This window comes from Maylandia zebra, linkage group LG13, assembly GCF_041146795.1.
Source record: "Maylandia zebra isolate NMK-2024a linkage group LG13, Mzebra_GT3a, whole genome shotgun sequence".
Classification (NCBI taxonomy): Eukaryota; Metazoa; Chordata; class Actinopteri; order Cichliformes; family Cichlidae; genus Maylandia; species Maylandia zebra.
This window is the reverse complement of record NC_135179.1, coordinates 29,460,552-29,479,664: the sequence shown is the minus strand read 5'-3', so window position 1 is coordinate 29,479,664 and position 19,113 is coordinate 29,460,552. Positions and strand designations below refer to the sequence as shown.

General features: G+C 40.8%; 1 protein-coding gene across 1 annotated transcript; it reads right to left on the bottom strand.

Annotated features, from left to right (window-relative positions):
- Positions 1–1,015: 1,015 nt before the first annotated feature.
- slc1a4 (solute carrier family 1 member 4) lies at positions 1,016–18,314 on the bottom strand. Its single transcript, XM_004554608.4, has 8 exons — positions 17,545–18,314; positions 10,795–10,837; positions 9,318–9,383; positions 6,250–6,416; positions 5,872–6,105; positions 5,067–5,261; positions 4,821–4,955; positions 1,016–4,477 (listed from the first exon to the last, which is right to left on the bottom strand). Exons 1-8 carry the CDS (start codon positions 18,057–18,059, stop codon positions 4,249–4,251), a joined length of 1,584 nt encoding a protein of 527 aa, XP_004554665.1. The 5' UTR covers positions 18,060–18,314; the 3' UTR covers positions 1,016–4,248.
- Between the last annotated feature and the right edge of the window lie 799 nt (positions 18,315–19,113).

The following is a 19,113-nucleotide window of genomic DNA, read 5'->3' as shown; positions in this document are numbered from 1 at the left end:
ACTCAGCTTGATACTGTTACTGTTTAGGACACAAGCAATAAAAGAGAAAGAAACAGAGGGTGACTTTGCCTCCACACCTAAACGGAGATTCAGGTGGAGGAACACTAAGATCTGTTGTAGTGGCTCAGCATGGGGAAAATACTAAAAGCTCACAATAATTTCTAATATAAGCTCCCGTAGATTTTCATATTGTACAGGTTGTAATCAGCTGACCTGCTGCTCGTTGTGGAAGTGCACAACTGAATTCAACAGGATGTAAGCAGATGTTTCACAGCAATCTCGGCTGTGTCCCATTACCTACACTAACTGTAGGCTGTATATTGTCTTTACACTGACAGTATGAAGTTGGTTTAATTACTGAATTCAGTCAGTGGATCTAAGCATCATTACCTGTAAAATAATCTATAATAATAATAAACTACAGCCACTGTGTGTATCAGTCCAACGCGTGAATTCACCACATTACTGCAAGCTAACCTGTTTATCCTGCTGTTCATGCAACATTTGTTTGCATTTATGTTCACACATCATATACAGATCCAATATGTGATTAAAATGAAGACATTTCATGTAATCTTTAAATCTGCAGTATATTAAGTGTCACTGAGCAGTTATTACATCTTTCTCCATCTCTGAGTGAATCTAGCTCTTTGACCTAATTTCTTGGCTCCTAATATTCACCCTTAAAATCTAGAAGTGGTGCAAAAATGAGCCCTTTACTCTTTGGATATGTACTGACTCCCAGAATATTTTTTCCCAGCAGTTGGATGCTTCAGATATTAAATCTACTTGTCTGGTGACTGTTTCCAATATACTTAAAAAATATGGCTTGATTATAATATTTAACCTTTCACTATATTAAACAGCAAATTTAAAAAACAAGAAAAATGTCTACAAAAAGAACTTTGCACAGCAAAGAAAGCAAATTGGCGTTGTTCGAGCTGTGAGAGTGTAACACAGAAATAACTGCCCCTTTTGGGTGGCTTAGATTGATACAAGCAGGAATCAAAACAGATCATTTGGGTTGCATGACAACAAAAAAACTTTAATAACTTTTAATGTTGACAGACAGCAAAAATAACAGGAAAGTGACAGCTGTACAGACGGCACAGAAATGTAGCAGCTATTCCTAAAAGAAAAGAGGAGGAGGTCATCAGAAACACTGGCAGGTGAAGTTTAGTTAAAAAGTGTACAATAAGGACAAATATATTTGAAACTGTTAAAAGGATAACATACAAATAATACAAAAAAGTCAAACTAATTGCAATAAATTAAAATATATATCACACATGTACCACATCATGTGTAATTACATGTGATTGTACAAGATACAGTTTACTAAGCTTTAAGTTAAGAGAGAAATTGTTAGCTTATAAAAATCAGGTGTGAAATCTGTACCATTGAGTAATAAGTCCTGAAACAAACTAGTTTACATCCTCTTTAAAGGAGACAACCACATCATAACGAGCGTCTCACAAGTAAGGGGACAGCGACATGAATGACTTCATTTCACACGTGAAAAAACAAAACAAAAAAGAATCCCTCACTTCTGAGTATTCTTCATTTGAAAATACAGAATCATGTCACAAGAGCAAAGCAGTCTCATCACCAGCTGTTAAATGACAGATCAAATAAATAGCAGATATCACCACTGTCATGCAGTTTCAGACAGATGCAGAAAGAGATGCAAGCAGCTTAGTACTTTCACATAACTGCCAGCAGAGGGCAGCAAAGACTCATCCTGCTGCTCAACCAGCAGAGATTTGGCGGTCACGCAAAACCATAAATCAGCAGGACATCAGATATGAAAATCGCATCCCAGGTTACCACAAAGTATTGAGGGGCACCATCTAGACTCATATCAGTCAGTGAGCTCATTTGTGAATATAAAATTATGTAGTAAGCGAGAAGAGTAGGATTCAGATGCTCTGACACAGCTTAGGATGCACCTCTTAAAAACAATAAAATATAAATATTAATAAACATCATATAATTTCCACTCTGGTGTCATAATGTCATGGCACAAGACTCGGACATCACTGAGAAAAATCACCCCGATAATCAAAGGATGGATTTGCAACAAAATAATGTGCAGCGTGATATGAACTGCAATTTGGTCCAGTATTTGAGTGTAAACATTTGATGAGGATTTAGATTTTTGAATGAATGACTTATGAATTTGCTGTGATTTCTCAGACACACCACTGTCAACTACTGACCTTACTGACAACTTCAAGTTTCACATGTGATCTTCAATAAAAGCAGACCTGGAGTGTCAAAGAAGTGTGGTTACAGTACTCACAAACAAACTGTTAGCTTTAACAGTATCAACGGCTTATATTAGTCCTTCAAATACACACACTCTGGCAGCTGTGTGTGAAGTATTCAACTTTTTAAACCATTTTTTAACATCTTTTCCCCATTTTCTGTTGAATGTTCATATTAAACATAGTTAAAGTTTGCCACATTTACATTTAGCATATGTAAATATAATCACTGTGAGGCAAAAGCTCAAACAGCTTCTGACTGCCCAGAATACCAAGTCTCCAAACGTTTTCGACTTTCATAAAGTAAAGGTCATATAGCTTACAAGAACAGGGTGCTTCTCCTCTGCTGGCTTCCAGAATGTAGCCAATCAGAACAAAGGGGGCTTTAAGAATGGGGCTCTTAAAGACACAATAAAATGGCTTATTTCAGACAAAGTATAAACTGAGGTGCTGCAGAATGGGCTAGCATAGGGCTAACATAAATGAGACATTTATGGACAGTAAATCATCCAAACCTGTTTTTGACTCCCAGAATAAGAATAGCAAGCTAGAAAATAAACATCCTTCAATAATTTTATATCTATATCATTATTATATTTGTCTAGTTAGCCACAGTTGTTAGTGTCAAGTGGGCTTCCCTGGACTTAGTCTAAACACCTGACATGATACTTAGCTAAGAAAAGAAGTAAAGTGATAAGTTAAAAAATTCTAGCATAGCTTACTGTTAGCATAGTGTTAACACAGCTTTAGCTGGTTAGCAAACAAAAAAGAAACCAAACTAGCTATGTTTCAGACTCCTTGGTAGCATAGCAATAATGCTCTTAGCTATATTTTCTTTTTAATAAAATAGCTAAAATCAGTGTAGCTAAACATCAAACAAGTATGTTGTCACAAAAAGCTAAGAAATATGCCAGTATGTACAACCTTAACCTAACTTAAAAAGGCTGATGTACATTGAACTTTAAAGAGCAAAAACGACTTTTAAGCTGCTCTCATTACAAAATTGTTGGCATCTGCTTGTAAAATGCTGATGTCAGCTTTTTCCCTGTAGTAATATTGATGTGAAGAATGGTTGTTTTCTCAGAGATAAATAGGGTCTTGTTTTATTTAGAGAGTAGACCATACAATTGACCTTTCCCTCATGAGAACATAGGGCAATACATGCAGACCAATATTCTAAGGAGCTTGGAAAGAAAGCAACTTGACTCCTTTGGGTTTCTTGAAGATGTTTTACAGCTGTGAAGCTTCTTCAGTTCTAAAACCTCTTAACAGGCCTTGTAAACTTTTCTCTGGATTATGAAAAATATTACTTTCAAACTGAGGCCCAAATAGTTACCACAATTACCACTTCAACCTAACCTGACACTACAAAATGTGTTGTTTTCATCCAGCTATTCAAGTAAGGGACATCAAATTGAAGTAAAGCGCATACCCAGACTTTAACCAGTACTTAAACAATGACAGACATCGTCAAGATTGGTTAAACACTCTTACTTGTCAGCATCTGTTGAGTTGTTAATCCTCTATAGTTTAAGCATGTCATGGTATTTGCAGTCTGAAGATAAAAAGAAATAAATGCACTTCATCATGTCCTGTTATACAAAGCTGCCGATGAGCAGTGACTGGAGTAAGATGAACATAACTGTCACATTTATGGGAATGTTTTAGACTTGGTATGTTTCTGTCACTGTTCATGTCAAAATGCTTTAATAAATAAAATGTAAAATACAAAAACTATTGACTTAAGTGACTGGGCAAATCATTTCAGTGTGAATTATTCTAAAATTTCATATATATTCAATTTAGCATTAAGATGCCAGAATGGAAACCCAATTTTAAAAATAACAGTGACACTATGTGGACTTTCCATGCTCTAGCAGGCATTTTTTTGGCCTTACACTGAATCAGAATGCTTCCACAAAAGCAGCATGTCAGAGATGTCAAAGGTAAAAGGTCAAGAAAGGAAAAAGTCTTGCTGGGATCACAGCACTGACTCAATGGCTTCCGGCATAGCTTCTAAGGCTTTGGCTTGATGCGTGACTAATGGAGATGTCTCCTCCTCTGCCTGGACGTTGGCCACCGCCTCCACTCGGACTTCCGACAGCTCCCCCTCCTGTTGATGCTTCTTCATCTCCAGCTGGTTTATGTGGTGGAGGATTCCCGCGCCAAGAGCGTCGCCCTCCACGTTCACTACAGTGGTGGTACGATCTCTGTTCACAAAGAGAACATTTGTGACAAATTTTGTGATGATGATGGCATCAAGGCAGACAGAAGGTTGTACTAACAAAAGGCCTTTGCTTTTCAAAAGAAGAATTGAACTTAGTATCATAAAGAAGAACCTGTATTTTAAATATGACCTATTTCCATTTGTTTGTTTAACCTATGTGTGTGTTTGCTCTAGGAAAATACTGCAGGGGGTTTCTGTTGGTCCTACAGTTGGGAAACGCTGATCTAGTTGGGAAACTCTGATCTAGTTGGCTTACTATACGCTAGGTGAGGTGTAGGTGTACGTGATCATCTGTAGTCTCCTATGTTTTCTAATATGACACTCACACAATCCAGTCAACAGCTAGCATGAGGGACAGGTCGTTGGTCGGCAGGCCGATGGCCTCCAGGATGATGGCAATGGTGATGATGCCACCGGCTGGGATGCCTGCTGCACCAACACTGGAGGCTGTGGCCGTCACCCTGGAAGTGTGATTCACAATGAAACACAATAAATTTCCACCTGTTTATGCCAGTAGGAAATGTTGGTGGTATTATTGCTTAATAAAAGTTTTTCTCATTCCCTTAACTTACAGGATTGTGAAGATCTGCCCAGCGTTCAGCTCGGTATTGTTGAGCTGAGCAATGAAGACGGCAGCGATGCACTGGAAGATGGCAGCGCCATCCATGTTAACCGTGGCCCCAATGGGCAGAATGAAGCGGCTGATGCGTTTGTCCACACCATTATTCTCCTCCACACACTTTATCATAGAGGGTAGAGTTGCTGAACTAATGAGAGAAGAAAAATGCAAATGAAAAAAATCTTTCTTTTTTTTTGGTGTCTGTCACACTGATTTTTGGAAGGTTTGTGTCCCATTACATCTGGCCTAAAACTAACATACCAGCAGAACACCGTACCAATAGTCAAACATGGTCGTGGTGGTTTGATGATTAGGGGCTGCTTTGCTGCATCAAGATCTGAAACTTGCCATGATTCACTGAAGCATTAACTCTGCTGTCTACCTGAAGCTCAAATTAATTATGCAGAAGGACAATAATCCAAATCACACCATCAAGTCCACCTCTGAAAGTTTTTGGAGTTGCCCATTAAAAGTCTAGATTTAAATCTGACTCTGATACTTTGGCCGTTCATGCTCAAAAACTCTCCAATTTGGCTAAATAAAAACAATTCTACAAAGAAGAGTGGAAGAAAATTCCTCCACAGTGATGATGTTCATAATAAATATGCAAATATGCAAAAAATAAGAAATCACGAAGGGCCAAATACTAAGACTTCACTAATATTACATGTCAACTTTTTATTTACATACATTTATATTCATTGATTTGCAGGTTCCCTGTAACAGCTCATCAGTGATTCTGCAATGTACCAGTATACCTGGAGCAGGTTGCGAAGGCAGTGGTGAAGGGTGTTATTAGGCCAGACAGGAAACTGAAGGGGTTCTTGCGCGTTAAACCAAAGTAGATGAGGGGTAGGACGATGCCTCCATGGATAACGTGGCCCAAAATCGAAGCAAAGATATATTTTCCCAGGCTGGTGACCAGAAGAACCACATCTTCCATCTCCACAATTTTACTGCCCACTAGGAACATGATGCCAAAGGGGATATACCTAAAGAGACACAGGAGAAAGGAAGAGTCAAATACAACAATAAATAGCGCAGCACAGACAGTCAATGTCTATCCTTATTTAACTGACTAATGAATGTCATAAAATATCCCCACATTTCAATAAATTTCATCCAAGAGCACTTACCACATGATCCAGGACACCAGCACCATGGTGGCTTCGTTGAAAGCATTGAAGAAACGGATGAGTTCCTCTCCCTCGTCACCCAGTTTCCTCAGCGCCACACCAAACACCATGGCAAACAGCACCAGACCCAGAATGTTCATGCCATCTGTTTCTGTACCATAAGGGACCTAAGGCACCAAGCAGAGTCACACTGTAAGAGCCTGAGCATACTGACAAGACGCTGTTAAGAAGGGCTGTCAAAAACCTAGTTGGTTTAAGTGAAAAGGGAGCAAAACACAGAAGAGGAAAGGGTCTCCAGCCATGCAGAAGGTTTGACAAATGTATCTTGGCAAGAGCATCTGTTTTACTAAGACTTAGTGTCACTGAAAGTACATTAAAGAGCTTGAGTGGAAGAATCTTTTCTTGGAAAGTGAAGAGCTACAGCATTACCTAGGCAGTGGTTGACCGTGCAACTTTACCAGATCCCTTTCTTTTTTCATTCTGTCCATATAAAAGCAAAGTTGAATCACACAGTTTCAGCTGCCCACAAATAGCAACAATACGCTTCTTCTCCTGAGTTGCTTCAGAAGAATTTACAGTTTGAGAGAATAACAACTAACAAATTTTCATGACACAGAATTAAGTTTTTTTGGCTCTCGCTCGCCTCATATTTACGTCAGCTCATATCTTAACACTAGCCACTCACTACTGTGAGGTTGTACTGTGAATGCTTGAGATTAATCCTCTGAGAACTATGACTCTCTGTAGAAACGTTTGATCAGACTGGACCAAAGTGGTGGTCCACTGACCCATAATTCAAACTGCCTGCAAGGCTAAAATTGCTTGTTGATCCAACTTGATCCAACTTAGCTAAGAAAACAAGTTGAAACACTTCACACAATAGGAGTTCCACACTGATAATCACACATTGAACTCTTGGATGGAACCTTATGTGTATCCTTTCATTGTGGAAAGATAAACTTGTCAAATAATAGAGCTTGTGTAGACTGCAGTAGTATATACGACACCTTTTGCGTGCTGCAGAGTGTGTATGTGCGAATGCAAAAGTCTGGAGGCAGTAGAAGTATTCAGTGAACTGGATGACAAATAGGGACAAGGACAAATCCTGTGCTCAATCCCTTTCCATTGTGCTGAGCTCTCCCACAGCTACACCAGCTTCATCCCCTGGCACTGGGGTGGGTGTGTAGGGGGCGACAGTCCACCAAGACCCACGGCACACAAATACCATGGACCAATGCCAAAATCAGATTCCCCCCACTGTTCCCCCATACTGGGTCAATGGGGACAAGCCATAGCTTCTAGGGTGAAGCATTAGGATTTAAAGATTATCCTCAAAATTTAACAAGTTATATAATCAAATAGAGTAACTTATAAAACTTCTCTTTGCTCTTTAACGATCCTCGAGTACAAACAAGCTACTTGAGTGCAAGTGCTACTAAAAACCTTTAAAAGTGCTTCCTTGTATTAACTAACAGGATGCTGCTGTGGTACAAGCCTAAAAAGGCTTTTGTACTATTCCCTAAATGCTTTTGTTTAGCAGTCTGTGTACCATTATGCATCTGTTAGCCGGCTTCCGATCGACTGTCTCTCCTGCTGACAAATAAGCAAAGCCATCATACACTTGTCTATGATGCAACATCCACTACAAGTAGCAGGCAAGTGGCAATCAAGAAATCTGGTGCTGGTCCTCTGTCAGGATTTTGTTTTTCCTTCCTAGTAAAGACCAGCACATCATGTTGCCTCACATCCAGGCATGCAGGCCATCTTGCTGGGTCAAGATGACCTGCATGGTGGCCAACACCTGCATGTAATCGTAAGGGCCTGGTTGCTACAACAGTTACTGTGTGAAACTCCACTTTTGTCTTTCACCTTTTTGTCCTGCCTCCCCTCACGCTGCGGATGGCCGCCCCTCCCTGAGCCTGGTTCTGCCGGAGGTTTCTTCTTGTAAAAGGGAGTTTTCCCTTCCCACTGTTGCTGAAATGCTTGCTTATAGGGGGCGTCAACTGATTATTGGGGTTTTCTCCCTCTTATTGTATATATAATATATAAAGCACCTCGAGACAGCTATTGTTCTGATTTGGCACTGTAGCTTATGAAGCCATTGTAGTAATATAGTTTTGTTGCCTGGCAATCAAAAAGAAAAAAAAAGCACTCAAGACAAAGATGCCTTTAGCTAACTCAGACTGCTGAAGCTTCATATAAGCTTATATTAAAAAGTATTCAGTATTTACTAGATTTATTTAGCCTGCGGTTCTTTTCTAGTGTTGTCACAGTATAATCACAGTATGGAATAATAACTTGTGTGGAGAAGTGGAAAACATGTGAGCACTAGATAAAGATAACTGCACTATATGAGTCCAGCATGCTTTTTAGTAGCAGAAGAAAATGCATGGATGGATGGTAAATGCAAAAAACCGTGTTTACGCTTGTCCACACTTTTAAGAGCATGCATGTCCCTGCATGTGAGACATGTATGTGAGCATGTCCCCTCACATTCACGTTAGTGATAGTGTCAGTCTACACAGTTGTGTTCTAAAGTTACTAAGTGACTTGTTTTTCCCTTTTTGAACACCTTTTATCTATAAAATCAGATTATGACATCAAGAAATTATAGGAAATATATCAATACTTAGAATTTAAGAGTACTAAAACTAGTACTAGAAGCACTCATTGAGTAAATATTTATCTAACAATTATTTGGCACCAGTGAGCTAAAGACAGATTAAAAACTCATAAATAAAAATGACTGGCCTTTAGCCTTATTTGTAGTGATTGTACTGTTCACATGGCTATCAGCATTTCACCATCAGCCTTGACCCTCTTTCCCAAAACCAGCTCTTTCATTAGACGTGCACATACTGCTTATTCAGTGGTTTTGCACCCACGGGTGACTGACATACAAACAAGGTGCTCAGAGCAAACATGTACCTCAAGGATGGACGATGGCTCAACCTCCTGTTGACAGAGGTAACTGTTTGATGAGAGCACTTTCCTTTCGTAATCTGGTACTTTACGTGTTACGTAGTCTGCATGCAAAACTTCACGCAACAGACGTTCCCAGCTTTTACCTTTTGGTAGAGGGTCGTCCCATTGGTATCATTCCCCACAGCAACCATCTTGTAGTCTGTTGCGTACTGTAACATAAAGAAAGAAACATGTGCTTGTTTATTTTGTTGTATTGCTGAAATAAATTAATGTTTTTAGAAATTGAATTCTAATCTAATATGACATCTGTAGAGTTGCTTTTTGAATAATCAGGTGCAACTGCTTTAAATAGTACATTTTACAGACATTGCTGAGGAACAAAAGGGAACCCACAAGCTGCCACTGACCCCCTTTTTAAAATATGATAGATGTTTCCTATACCAGTCTTCCTCGGGGGTTTTATTTTCTGATTTCCCATGGGCCTCTTCTTGGTTGCGCAGGTTTAAAAAATCCTGGACATTTTCAGGCTATGAGTAGTTCACTGTGTCAGTACTTTTTGTAGGAGACTTGGGACCCCGTTGGACACGGTCCACTGATGTTCAGTCTTTTCAGTAAACAGAACTGCAACAATGCCCCCTTTCCCTCAAAGCATTTCTTTAGACACCCCTATAGGGTAGAGGTTTCCAACATCTCCTAAAGATCTATATGAGCTTAAAAAAGTCTTGGTTCTTAAACGATCTTGGGCATGTAGGCACACAGAGTAGATGGGTATAGTCTCAAATGAAAAAGCCAGCTATCCAATAATCCAAATCTCACACATCATTTGTTTAAACGTCTGTTTAAACATCGAGCTGCCTGTCATTTTGTGTAAATCCCCCCTCTCCTCTGCTTTCTTGGTCTAATCCACTGTTGGAGCCGTTCCCACGGGGGGCTCTACCACAGCATATACTGAGTGTGTGGGGGTACACTGAACTCTGTAACCTGGCTTCACTTTAAACACTTTTTCACTCTTTCTGTGAGAAATAACTGACTTATTTGTGTGTGTGTGTTTGTGTGTGTGTGTGTGTAATTTACAGGTGTGGTTTAGGAGAAGTTTAAGGTTTGATGAAGTGTGTCTGTGCGTGATTAAAAGAGTGTGAACATGCTTTCCTTTCTCCCTGTGTGTGCATGTGTGTATAGTTCATTTCTATCACTTCATCTCCAAATATTGAATTTTCCAGGTCCTTGTTTTAGCTGTAACAGCCAGGATGTTGTGCGATGGAGCGGCCCGTGTTGAGGAGTACCGAGGCGAGGTGGGTTGCTAGGCTAGCTTTAATGGAATGGTTTCGCCATGGTAACGGCTGGTGAGGGACAAGAAAAAGAGGTGTTCGGGTGAACAGGGGAGCGCTGCGGACCCTATTCTGGATGTCTCCTCATTAAGAGGCTCTTGGTGCTCTAACCAGGATTTATGGCAACTCTAAATGGATTTGTAGGAGCATCCGTGTGGTTGGGAAAATAAATTTGAATGAACAATCTGCACGAGACACAGGTGATACAGGAAAGAGGACAGAAAGAGGAGGATAAAAGGAGTGTGTGTCTGCGTGTGTGGGGGTGGGCAGGAAGTAAGGAGCTGGCACTCACAGAACGAAAGGCAGCAGCCACCAAGTTTGCTGGAAACAAATTCCTGAGAACGGAAGCAAAAACAAGTTAGCGCCACAGAAAATTACAGTCATCTCAGTCCTGTTCTCCTGTGTGAGCCACTTTATCTGAACAAATGGTAAAAGGCCAACACCTACAACAAGATTGGACAAGTGTTTCAGAATCATGTGGCTATCCCACCCAAACAGTAAATTCTCAACAGGATTCGTTTATCATCGTCGTATCTTGGCCTTTTCCCAGGATCCTCCCTAAAGTTTGCAGCCCAAACTCCCTGATAAAACATGTTCGGACACGAACCTGCTGTCTGTTTCAGCTTTTCGTAAAACAAATTAGCGAGGTCTTACCTAGGGTTAGTTATCTTTCCCTGGAGCTTTCACTGTTCTCCAGTCAACTAAAGGTAAAGCAAAGTCAGGCAGATGCGGAAAATAAAATTAGACTAAATTTAATCGCTTTATACTTTTCAAACTCTAACTCAAGCACTGCAAGTCTCACATACTACTCAGTTTCTGGTACAAAACTGATGCACAGTGTAGTGAAGATTCATATTTTCTTAAGTTTTCTTTTAATTAATTTCCTTTCTATTCTTTCTTCATCGTTATTTGGCTGCTGTTCTTTTGTCAAATGCTCGACAAACTTTACTTGAGCTCTGCATTACCATAGCAAAAGGCTACAAAATTTCTTGGCAACACGTTCCAATAGTGACTGAGATATTTTGCCAACATGAAGCACTACTAACAGTGTCACTACTACTAAGAGTGTCAGTACAATCTTGTGTCTAACATGGTCACAAGAAGCACTCACAGGAGAACACTGATTGCAACTGAGATTATCTTAGATGTTACTTTGACATGTCTCGATGCATTCTCAATGATCCAGGTAAGGAAATCCCTAAAAGTTGATTCTGTTCATCAGTCGAGACTGAAGAAGTCACTTGTCACTGTCTCTCACTGAAAATGCTACGTCCAGATGAACAGAATCAATTTTTTGGGAGTTACTTTGTCAAGTAACAACCACCCAAATGCTGCTGCAGGCCAAGCACACTTTCTGAATGCCAGAAAGTCCCCGATGGCAACATCTTGCAACTTGTCAAAGAGTGCACGGCATTCATCCTGCACCTGAATTTACCAGATTGCCAGAATCTGAATATCACAGAGTATAAGTGACATTGCTGGTTAGCGATCAGGTACACCTGTATGTAGTCCATAATACTGGATTTTGGATCAGCAATAGACACACAGTATTGCTGTTTTGTTTTTTCCATAATTTGAATCATGACAGTAATAACAGCATGGGAAATGTGACATAATCACAATAGTCAGTTACTAAAAGACAGTGAGGAACAATAGGAGTAATTTGGCACTGAGATGATTTTTTTGTCTTTGATATTTATGGCAACCTCAGTAATGCAGAGGATAATAACCAGATTTACAGGGAGTTTATTATTCATCCTCAAAGTGAACAGCCTACTTTGGTTCATTATCCCTTTTGTCGTTATAAATCCCTCATTCAAACATTTTCTTGACAGATTGTCACAGACAGAGTGTCAAGGAGTTTATTTTCACTACTGTAAGATAATCATGCAGGGATTACTAGAAGCCTGCAGGCCCTTTCTACGTACTGCTGTGTGTTTGTTGTAACGTTATCCTCTGGGGTCACACTGTATTGTGCAAAGAAATACAGGCTTTGCTCACATCTATTCCCATGGCCAGACCAGAGCCAAGCAATTCAGCTCATAGCACCATGACCCCGTCAACTCTGCCTTGAGTTCAGGGACAAATGCTGCTTCAGCTGTTGAATATCTCAGCTCCCCAGGACACGCTGGCAGGTAGCCACAATATTTTCACTTAGTCTTTTCTTTCCTTTCCTGATGTTGCAAACAAGTGATATGTTTTTGCAACCCAAGATTCCCTAAATTCTTTTCCTTTATATGAAGGCAGTCAGGTTTCATCCTAGCACATGACCACAGCGAGAATCTGGATTAAGCCTGGGAACCCAGAAGTGAGCTGGCATGATTTTCCCAGTCTCTCCCTAGAGGCCCACTGTCTCTCTGTGGACTGATGTTACATAATAGCTTGACTTTCTAATTAATCGAAGCCAAGTATCATGAATGATCATTTCAAGGCCTAATTCAAGTCCAATGATGTGATCTGAAATGACCTGTCTGTCTGTTGCTGGTTCTTCTGGTTTTTAGATGGCACTTAATGCAACAGTTTACAGGTCTTTCTACTGGATGGACACATCCAGCCAGTAGATCTAGTGGTATAAATTTGTGCTTCAGCTTTGATGAGAACATTTTTGAATTTTTATTAATGTATAACTCAGTATTAAATAGCTGATGTGTGTGGCTGTGAATTGTCCTCCTACAGTTTATGAATGCAGGTTACTTCCCAAACTTGCTAGCTTTAGCCTCTCGTTAAGATACGTTCACTTTTGGCAGTAAACGCCAATATAGTCCTAGCTAAAATGCTAAAATGCTAACAGTAAATCTTCAAAATGCAAAGTGCAGAAACCTCAGCCTTATTAAGAAGATGAAAATAAAATGCTTATTAGTTTCTTAAATTAGCGAGCATTAGCTTTCCATGCCTTAAATAGTTAGTTGCTATCATGTTTCAGAAACAAGTTAAAACAATCCAAAATATACGTTTAGTCCTAAAAGCTAGCAAAGAAAAGCTAAAATATAGAGAGGTTATTTAAAAAATGGGCAGGCTAGCAAGCCACAAAGCTAACACCAGCGTTTTGATACTTTGACACAAATAAAACTGACTGGCTGAACCTTCAGGTTTTTAGTCAAACACCACGTGCCTGGTAGTGCACTGAATAAATAGACTATCTGGAGTGGGGGGGAAATAATGTAATACCCTGTGATATGACACGTGTTTATGGAACATAGACAGCAGAAAGCATGGACAAAGCTTCTGGGTGGGAAAAATGAAACCATTGCTGAAGTGTCTTAAACCTGCATTCAGTCCACCAGGTGTTGATACAGTATCTGTGGTTTCAAAAAGTCTTGTGGAAGTTTATGGGAAAATAGCATTGTGAGTAAATGTTTCCAATGAAGTCTGTTATGTAAATTGTGGCTGTACTATGTTTCAAAAAGAAGGAATATCTACGCTATGCTCATTGGCTAAAGGCTTGTGATTTAGAAGTTGTTAGGCAATGTGTGAGTGGTTTCACAGTCAGACCTGCCCCACCTCATCCCATATTTGAAGCCGAGATGAAGTCGAGACAGCAGAAACTAATCTTGAGGCTTGACAGACTTCAGAAAGCAACAGGGGTGACGTCACAACAGCCACCATCTTTCACACTGTCTATATCAAGAAAATGCACAGTGATTTATCTGGTACTAAGACTAGCCCCCCTCAACCTGCTCCACCTGCAAAGTTAAATGTTAGCTTTTTCAATAGTACCTGAATCAGAAACTTGTTAAAATGAATATTCCCAAAATATTCTTACTTTCTGAATCAATAGCTTTGCTCAAATAAATGAACCTTAGTCTATATGTAGCAGAAAACAACACTCTCTTCACTGGACTTAGCTTTTGCGTTCTGTCCTGTTCTGATGTAACCCACTGTGAAATTTACACCATCTGAATACCTGCAAAAGCATAAAGTATGAGAAATAACAGCAGCATGTCCACCTGCTATCATGATAAGGGAGATGTGCTAGCTGTTTGCACTACAGTCTGCTACAGGCTCTGCACCTCTTCGCCTTCCCAAAAATACATCCTACTATTTCAACAGCTGTCAGCTTTCCCTCACACTGTGGGAACTTATTATTAACCACTGAAGGCTGCTGAAGAACACTGATATTTATAGGCTAGCAGCAAAGCTTTCATGAACAACTGCCATGCTGGAAAAAAAATCAACCAACTTTACAAGGAGTTGAGTTGAAAATTGTACCACAGAACCTCTACCTGTATAATCAAGAGTTTGCCCCAAAGACACTGTGTCTCTTCATAATCAGTGAAAAGCCATCAGTAGATTTTTTATTTGTGCTTATTTGTCCCCTGGAAGCCATCAGACTGCAATCTGGGCTCTATAAAGTATCCCCTATCGGGCACATTTGTGTGTAACAGTGGGGTCAAGATACACTCTTAACAGTGGCAGCTAACTTAGGTTAAAAATAATCCATTATTACAGGTACTTATGTTATGGCATGGTGTCGATCAGATGTGACATGACTCTGCAAAGGTCTGCTGTGCAACCCTCCTTTCCCTGCTGTAAGTGGCACTTACAGCTCCTCTAATTACATCAGAGGTTAGACAAGCATTTGTAGCAGCATGGCATTGTAAAGCGGCAATCAACTATTTAAAAGCAAGAAGGGCTTTAAATACTTTAAGTAAAAGTACTCATTGATACAGTCATCGGATTGCAGTGAAGGTGGAGCAGATTTTTAGTAAAACTGACATCTGCTTTCTGATACAGCTCTGAAAATAAGTGCAGAGGGTTACAGGTGATGCAAGTAAAACTAACTATTAGGCTACACTGACACGTAAAGTTCTTTAAGACGAGTGCAGTGCCCACTCTCAATCTGAGTGGGAACATTAAAACACTTTTAACTGTTAGGCAAAGCTTTCCATCCACATGAGAGCAGCAGAGCAGGGACGTGCAGAGGGGGGGGCTAGAGGGGCTTGAGCACCCGCCCCTTTCCTGATGGGTGCCCAAAGTGCCCTTTTGTTGAGGCAACTTTTAAATTTTTTTTATTTATTTATTTATTTATTTTATGTGTGTGTGCGTGCGGAGTCCTGTCTGTGCCCCTCAACAATAATATTTAACTATTAATCATAGTTTTGCTAAATAAAAGGATCTGGCTTGCATCAGTCACATGATCACATTTAACCAATGATCGCCCTCGACGGCAGAACGCGCTGGTTACGAGCCGGGAACGAGCTCACAAAGAGCACGCGCATTTTTTGCGGTCCGGAGCTGTAGGAGAAACACAAGTTAACTCAGAGACACAGTCTGATGCGACAAAACCAGTAAGTAGGTGTACAGCGTACACTGTAGTGTGTAGCACACAGGAGTATTAGCTTATTACGTACACGTTGGTAAGCTGTCTTGTGTCAAATGACGAACTGAAACAAACGAGCGTGCTGTGTGTGCAACAGCGCGACAAACATTACCTGTCCTTTTATTAACTGCACAGGTAGTGCTGGTCATAGCTGCTGGCTACCTGTGCAAGGCTGTCATGGGTCTGTAGCTCTGTCACCGTTTTAGGGAACATATTTAGTTTTAAAGTAAGTTTCTGGGCATTTCCGGCCTTTCTGGAGGGATTATATTTCACTAAAAAACGATCTAATATGCATGTCCACATAATAATTATTATAATATATTAAAAAACACAAGCTGTATTTTAAAGAACATACATTAAGAAGCAGATTATATTAGATTTATATTTTAAATAAGACAAAATTTGGATTTTACAGCAGTAAAATGATTGTATCTCTACAGTTTAAACATGTAATAAACTTTGCCCTGCACAGAGTGGATAGTGAAACAAATGGAATCATCATAAATACATTATTTCATATTTATTACTTCCCCCTCCTCATTGCTTTATTATTGTAGCTCTAGTAATAAATAATAATGTAAGGATTCTGGATCAGCACCATGATGCCCATAGTATATACAGTATTCTGAAGAAGGTCTAAAATGTCACTGTGTGTGCATGTGTGTGTTTTATTTAGCTGGATTTAAAAAAAATATTACTCATGATATAACATTGTCCAGACATGCCTGGTAAGGACCTGAGGAGGAAACAGCAGGAGCTGTGTGAGGCTACTAAAGGCAGGGCTATAACATTTTTCTGTCATCATTTTATTATAGATTAAGTGCAAGAGTTGTTAGGTGTGGACAATTAGATTATAGTTTATTGCAATAGCAAGTTGTGCCTTGTTCTCAGATAGACAGCAAGTGGAGAGTGATATATGAAATGATGCGATGGAAGGAAGAAGAGAAGCAAAGAGTGATTCACAGGCAGAGCCGAGTTTATGTCACAGTTTTTCGTTGCCTTATGGTTCCAAGCGCTGTCACCAATCTTTGCATTTTGTTATTATCTCATGACACTTGTTTAATCAGCTACCATCTCTCCTGTGGACTTTTTAATGTCTACAGTCTCAGATCAACACAGCCCTGCCCTTCCCATATTAGATTCTTGATGAATGTGTGTTGTTGTTATTCAGCCTGGTTCAATGTGCCCCTTTTTAACTTTGAGCACCCGCCCCTTTAAACCTCTCTGCACGTCCCTGCAGCAGAGTGAACTGTCAGTGGAAGATTCGACCTGAACATATAAAGCACTGTTTACAGATACACTGCAGGATACACTGACCTGCTCCACGGGGTCACTCGGATTGTGACATTGATCTTAGACACTTCCAAACAGGACCACCGTTGAAATCTTACTATAACTGTAATCACACTCATTTAGATAGTACACAGATAAAGTCTGCTACAGTGGCAGAGAGGACTTGGTTGTTTCAGTGGCGCACATGTGAGGCTTACTACAGCAGCCGTAGCCTTACTGAGCGTGTGCGCACGCATGCCTAGGATGACTGCGAGCGTGGAGCCATTCGTGTGTGTAACTAACCAGCATTCCCAAACCGCCCCGAGGCACGCTGTGCCACAGTTCCCATCAGATTCACTAGAGTACAGCACACAAATCCCCTTCTTGCCCCACTACCCTCTAACATGCTACCGTGTGCGCTGTTTAAGGCGATTAAAGAGGGCTCTTTACCTGGCCAGATCTAAGAAGGAGTCGGTGGTCTCCTTGTTGCTGCTGACGCTCTCCAGTCCCAGGTTGTTGGTGTTCAGGGCTCCCGCGCCCACTCCGGGTTTGATGATGAAAGCCAGGGCTACCCCGATCCCCGAGGCGATCAGCGTGGTCACCAGAAAGTAGGCGACTGCGATGCCCCCCAGCTTGCCCAGGGAGCGAGTGTCCAGGCTGGCGGCCCCCGATACGAGACTGCAGACGACGAGGGGCAAAATGATCATCTTCAGCATCCGGAGGAGCATCTCACCGGGGAAGGCGAAGTAGGTCATCTGCGCTTTGGTCAGGTTCATGCTGCGGACCATCATCCCGAGCCCGACGCCCACCAGCACGCCCGACACCGTCAAGATCACCAGCAGGTTCTTTCTCAGAAACTCCATCAGCTTTTCTCCGAGGCTCTTCTGCGAGCCCTTCTCCAGGATCTGGTCTGTGGATGCTGAGCCGGGCATGGCGTGTCCGTTTATCTCGCTCTTTTTCTCCATTTTTAATTTTTTCTATTATCTCCGATGCGGCGTGGAAAGCCCAGTCCGGTTTCAGACAGCGTGGGTAGGACACACGTTTCTGTGAAGGCTGGTCCGGCGTTCAACTCTGAGCGCAGAAGCGGCAGGGCGAGCCAATGGAGAGTGAGCGACGACACAAAAAGCCAAGTGGAACATGCGCACAAAAGGGGGTACTTTATACCAAAAGCAAATGATGCAAGAGCGTGGGATATTGCCAGGGTCCAGTACTGAATAAATAACTGAGGTTTTTATGATTGAAACAGCAGACAAAAAGCAATTCCACCGGAGTGCGCGCTCTGCTGCTTTTCTTGTCTTCTTCCTAATAATGCAAACACATGAAAGCACCCTTTCACGTCACTCATTTTCTGCACTCTTTGGAAAGCCCGCCCGAATCTTGGGCTTAGGACGAGAGCATCCTATTTCATGTCTGCTTTTAGTTATTCACTATAAATATTTACGCCCATAGGTATTTTAGTGAAATAGCTGTCTTCTCTTCATTTTCACACGGATCACACCAACATTTGTTTCTCTAACGGGCAGAAATAGTCAGTGCAGTGGGCCGTGTCTGTCTCAGCCTTTTTGGCATGGTAATGAGATTAATCGTGATCTGTCACAAACCCGTGCTGCTGCATGCTGATAATAAAATAACTGTTACTGTTTGCAATATTATGGATATTTTAGGAGCTTTATTAAACTTGTTTTTATGTTAAAGTATCGTTTTTACTCATAAATCCTTTCTGCATGCAATTTAAAATTTTATTTTAATCTTTCATTATAATTATTTTTATTTACAAGCCTTTAATAGTCAGTGGAATACAAGATCTGCTCTTGAAGCAAGCGACCAATCAGGGTGCAAGAATGAGAATAGTGGATGGAGAGCAGAGGCCTGTCAACACCATGGTCAGCGCTATGCGGCTCCTAGAGGGCGCTATTCACCAGCTCCTTTCACCTTTTCTTTTCTTAAAGCGTCACATTTAGACGGAACAGCAGCGACAGGGAAAAAGATTTCCATCATTTTAAAGGTTCAGCTGTCTCT

Excerpts from the sequence above, each read along its gene's own strand:
- slc1a4 (XM_004554608.4), bottom strand. The coding sequence starts at position 18,059 with ATGGAGAAAAAGAGCGAGATAAACGGACACGCCATGCCCGGCTCAGCA. Across the intron at positions 6,106-6,249 it reads CTGGTGTCCTGGATCATGTG|GTATATCCCCTTTGGCATCA; the intron begins GTAAGTGCTCTT and ends GTGTCTCTTTAG. Across the intron at positions 4,478-4,820 it reads CTAGCTGTTGACTGGATTGT|AGATCGTACCACCACTGTAG; the intron begins GTGAGTGTCATA and ends CTTTGTGAACAG.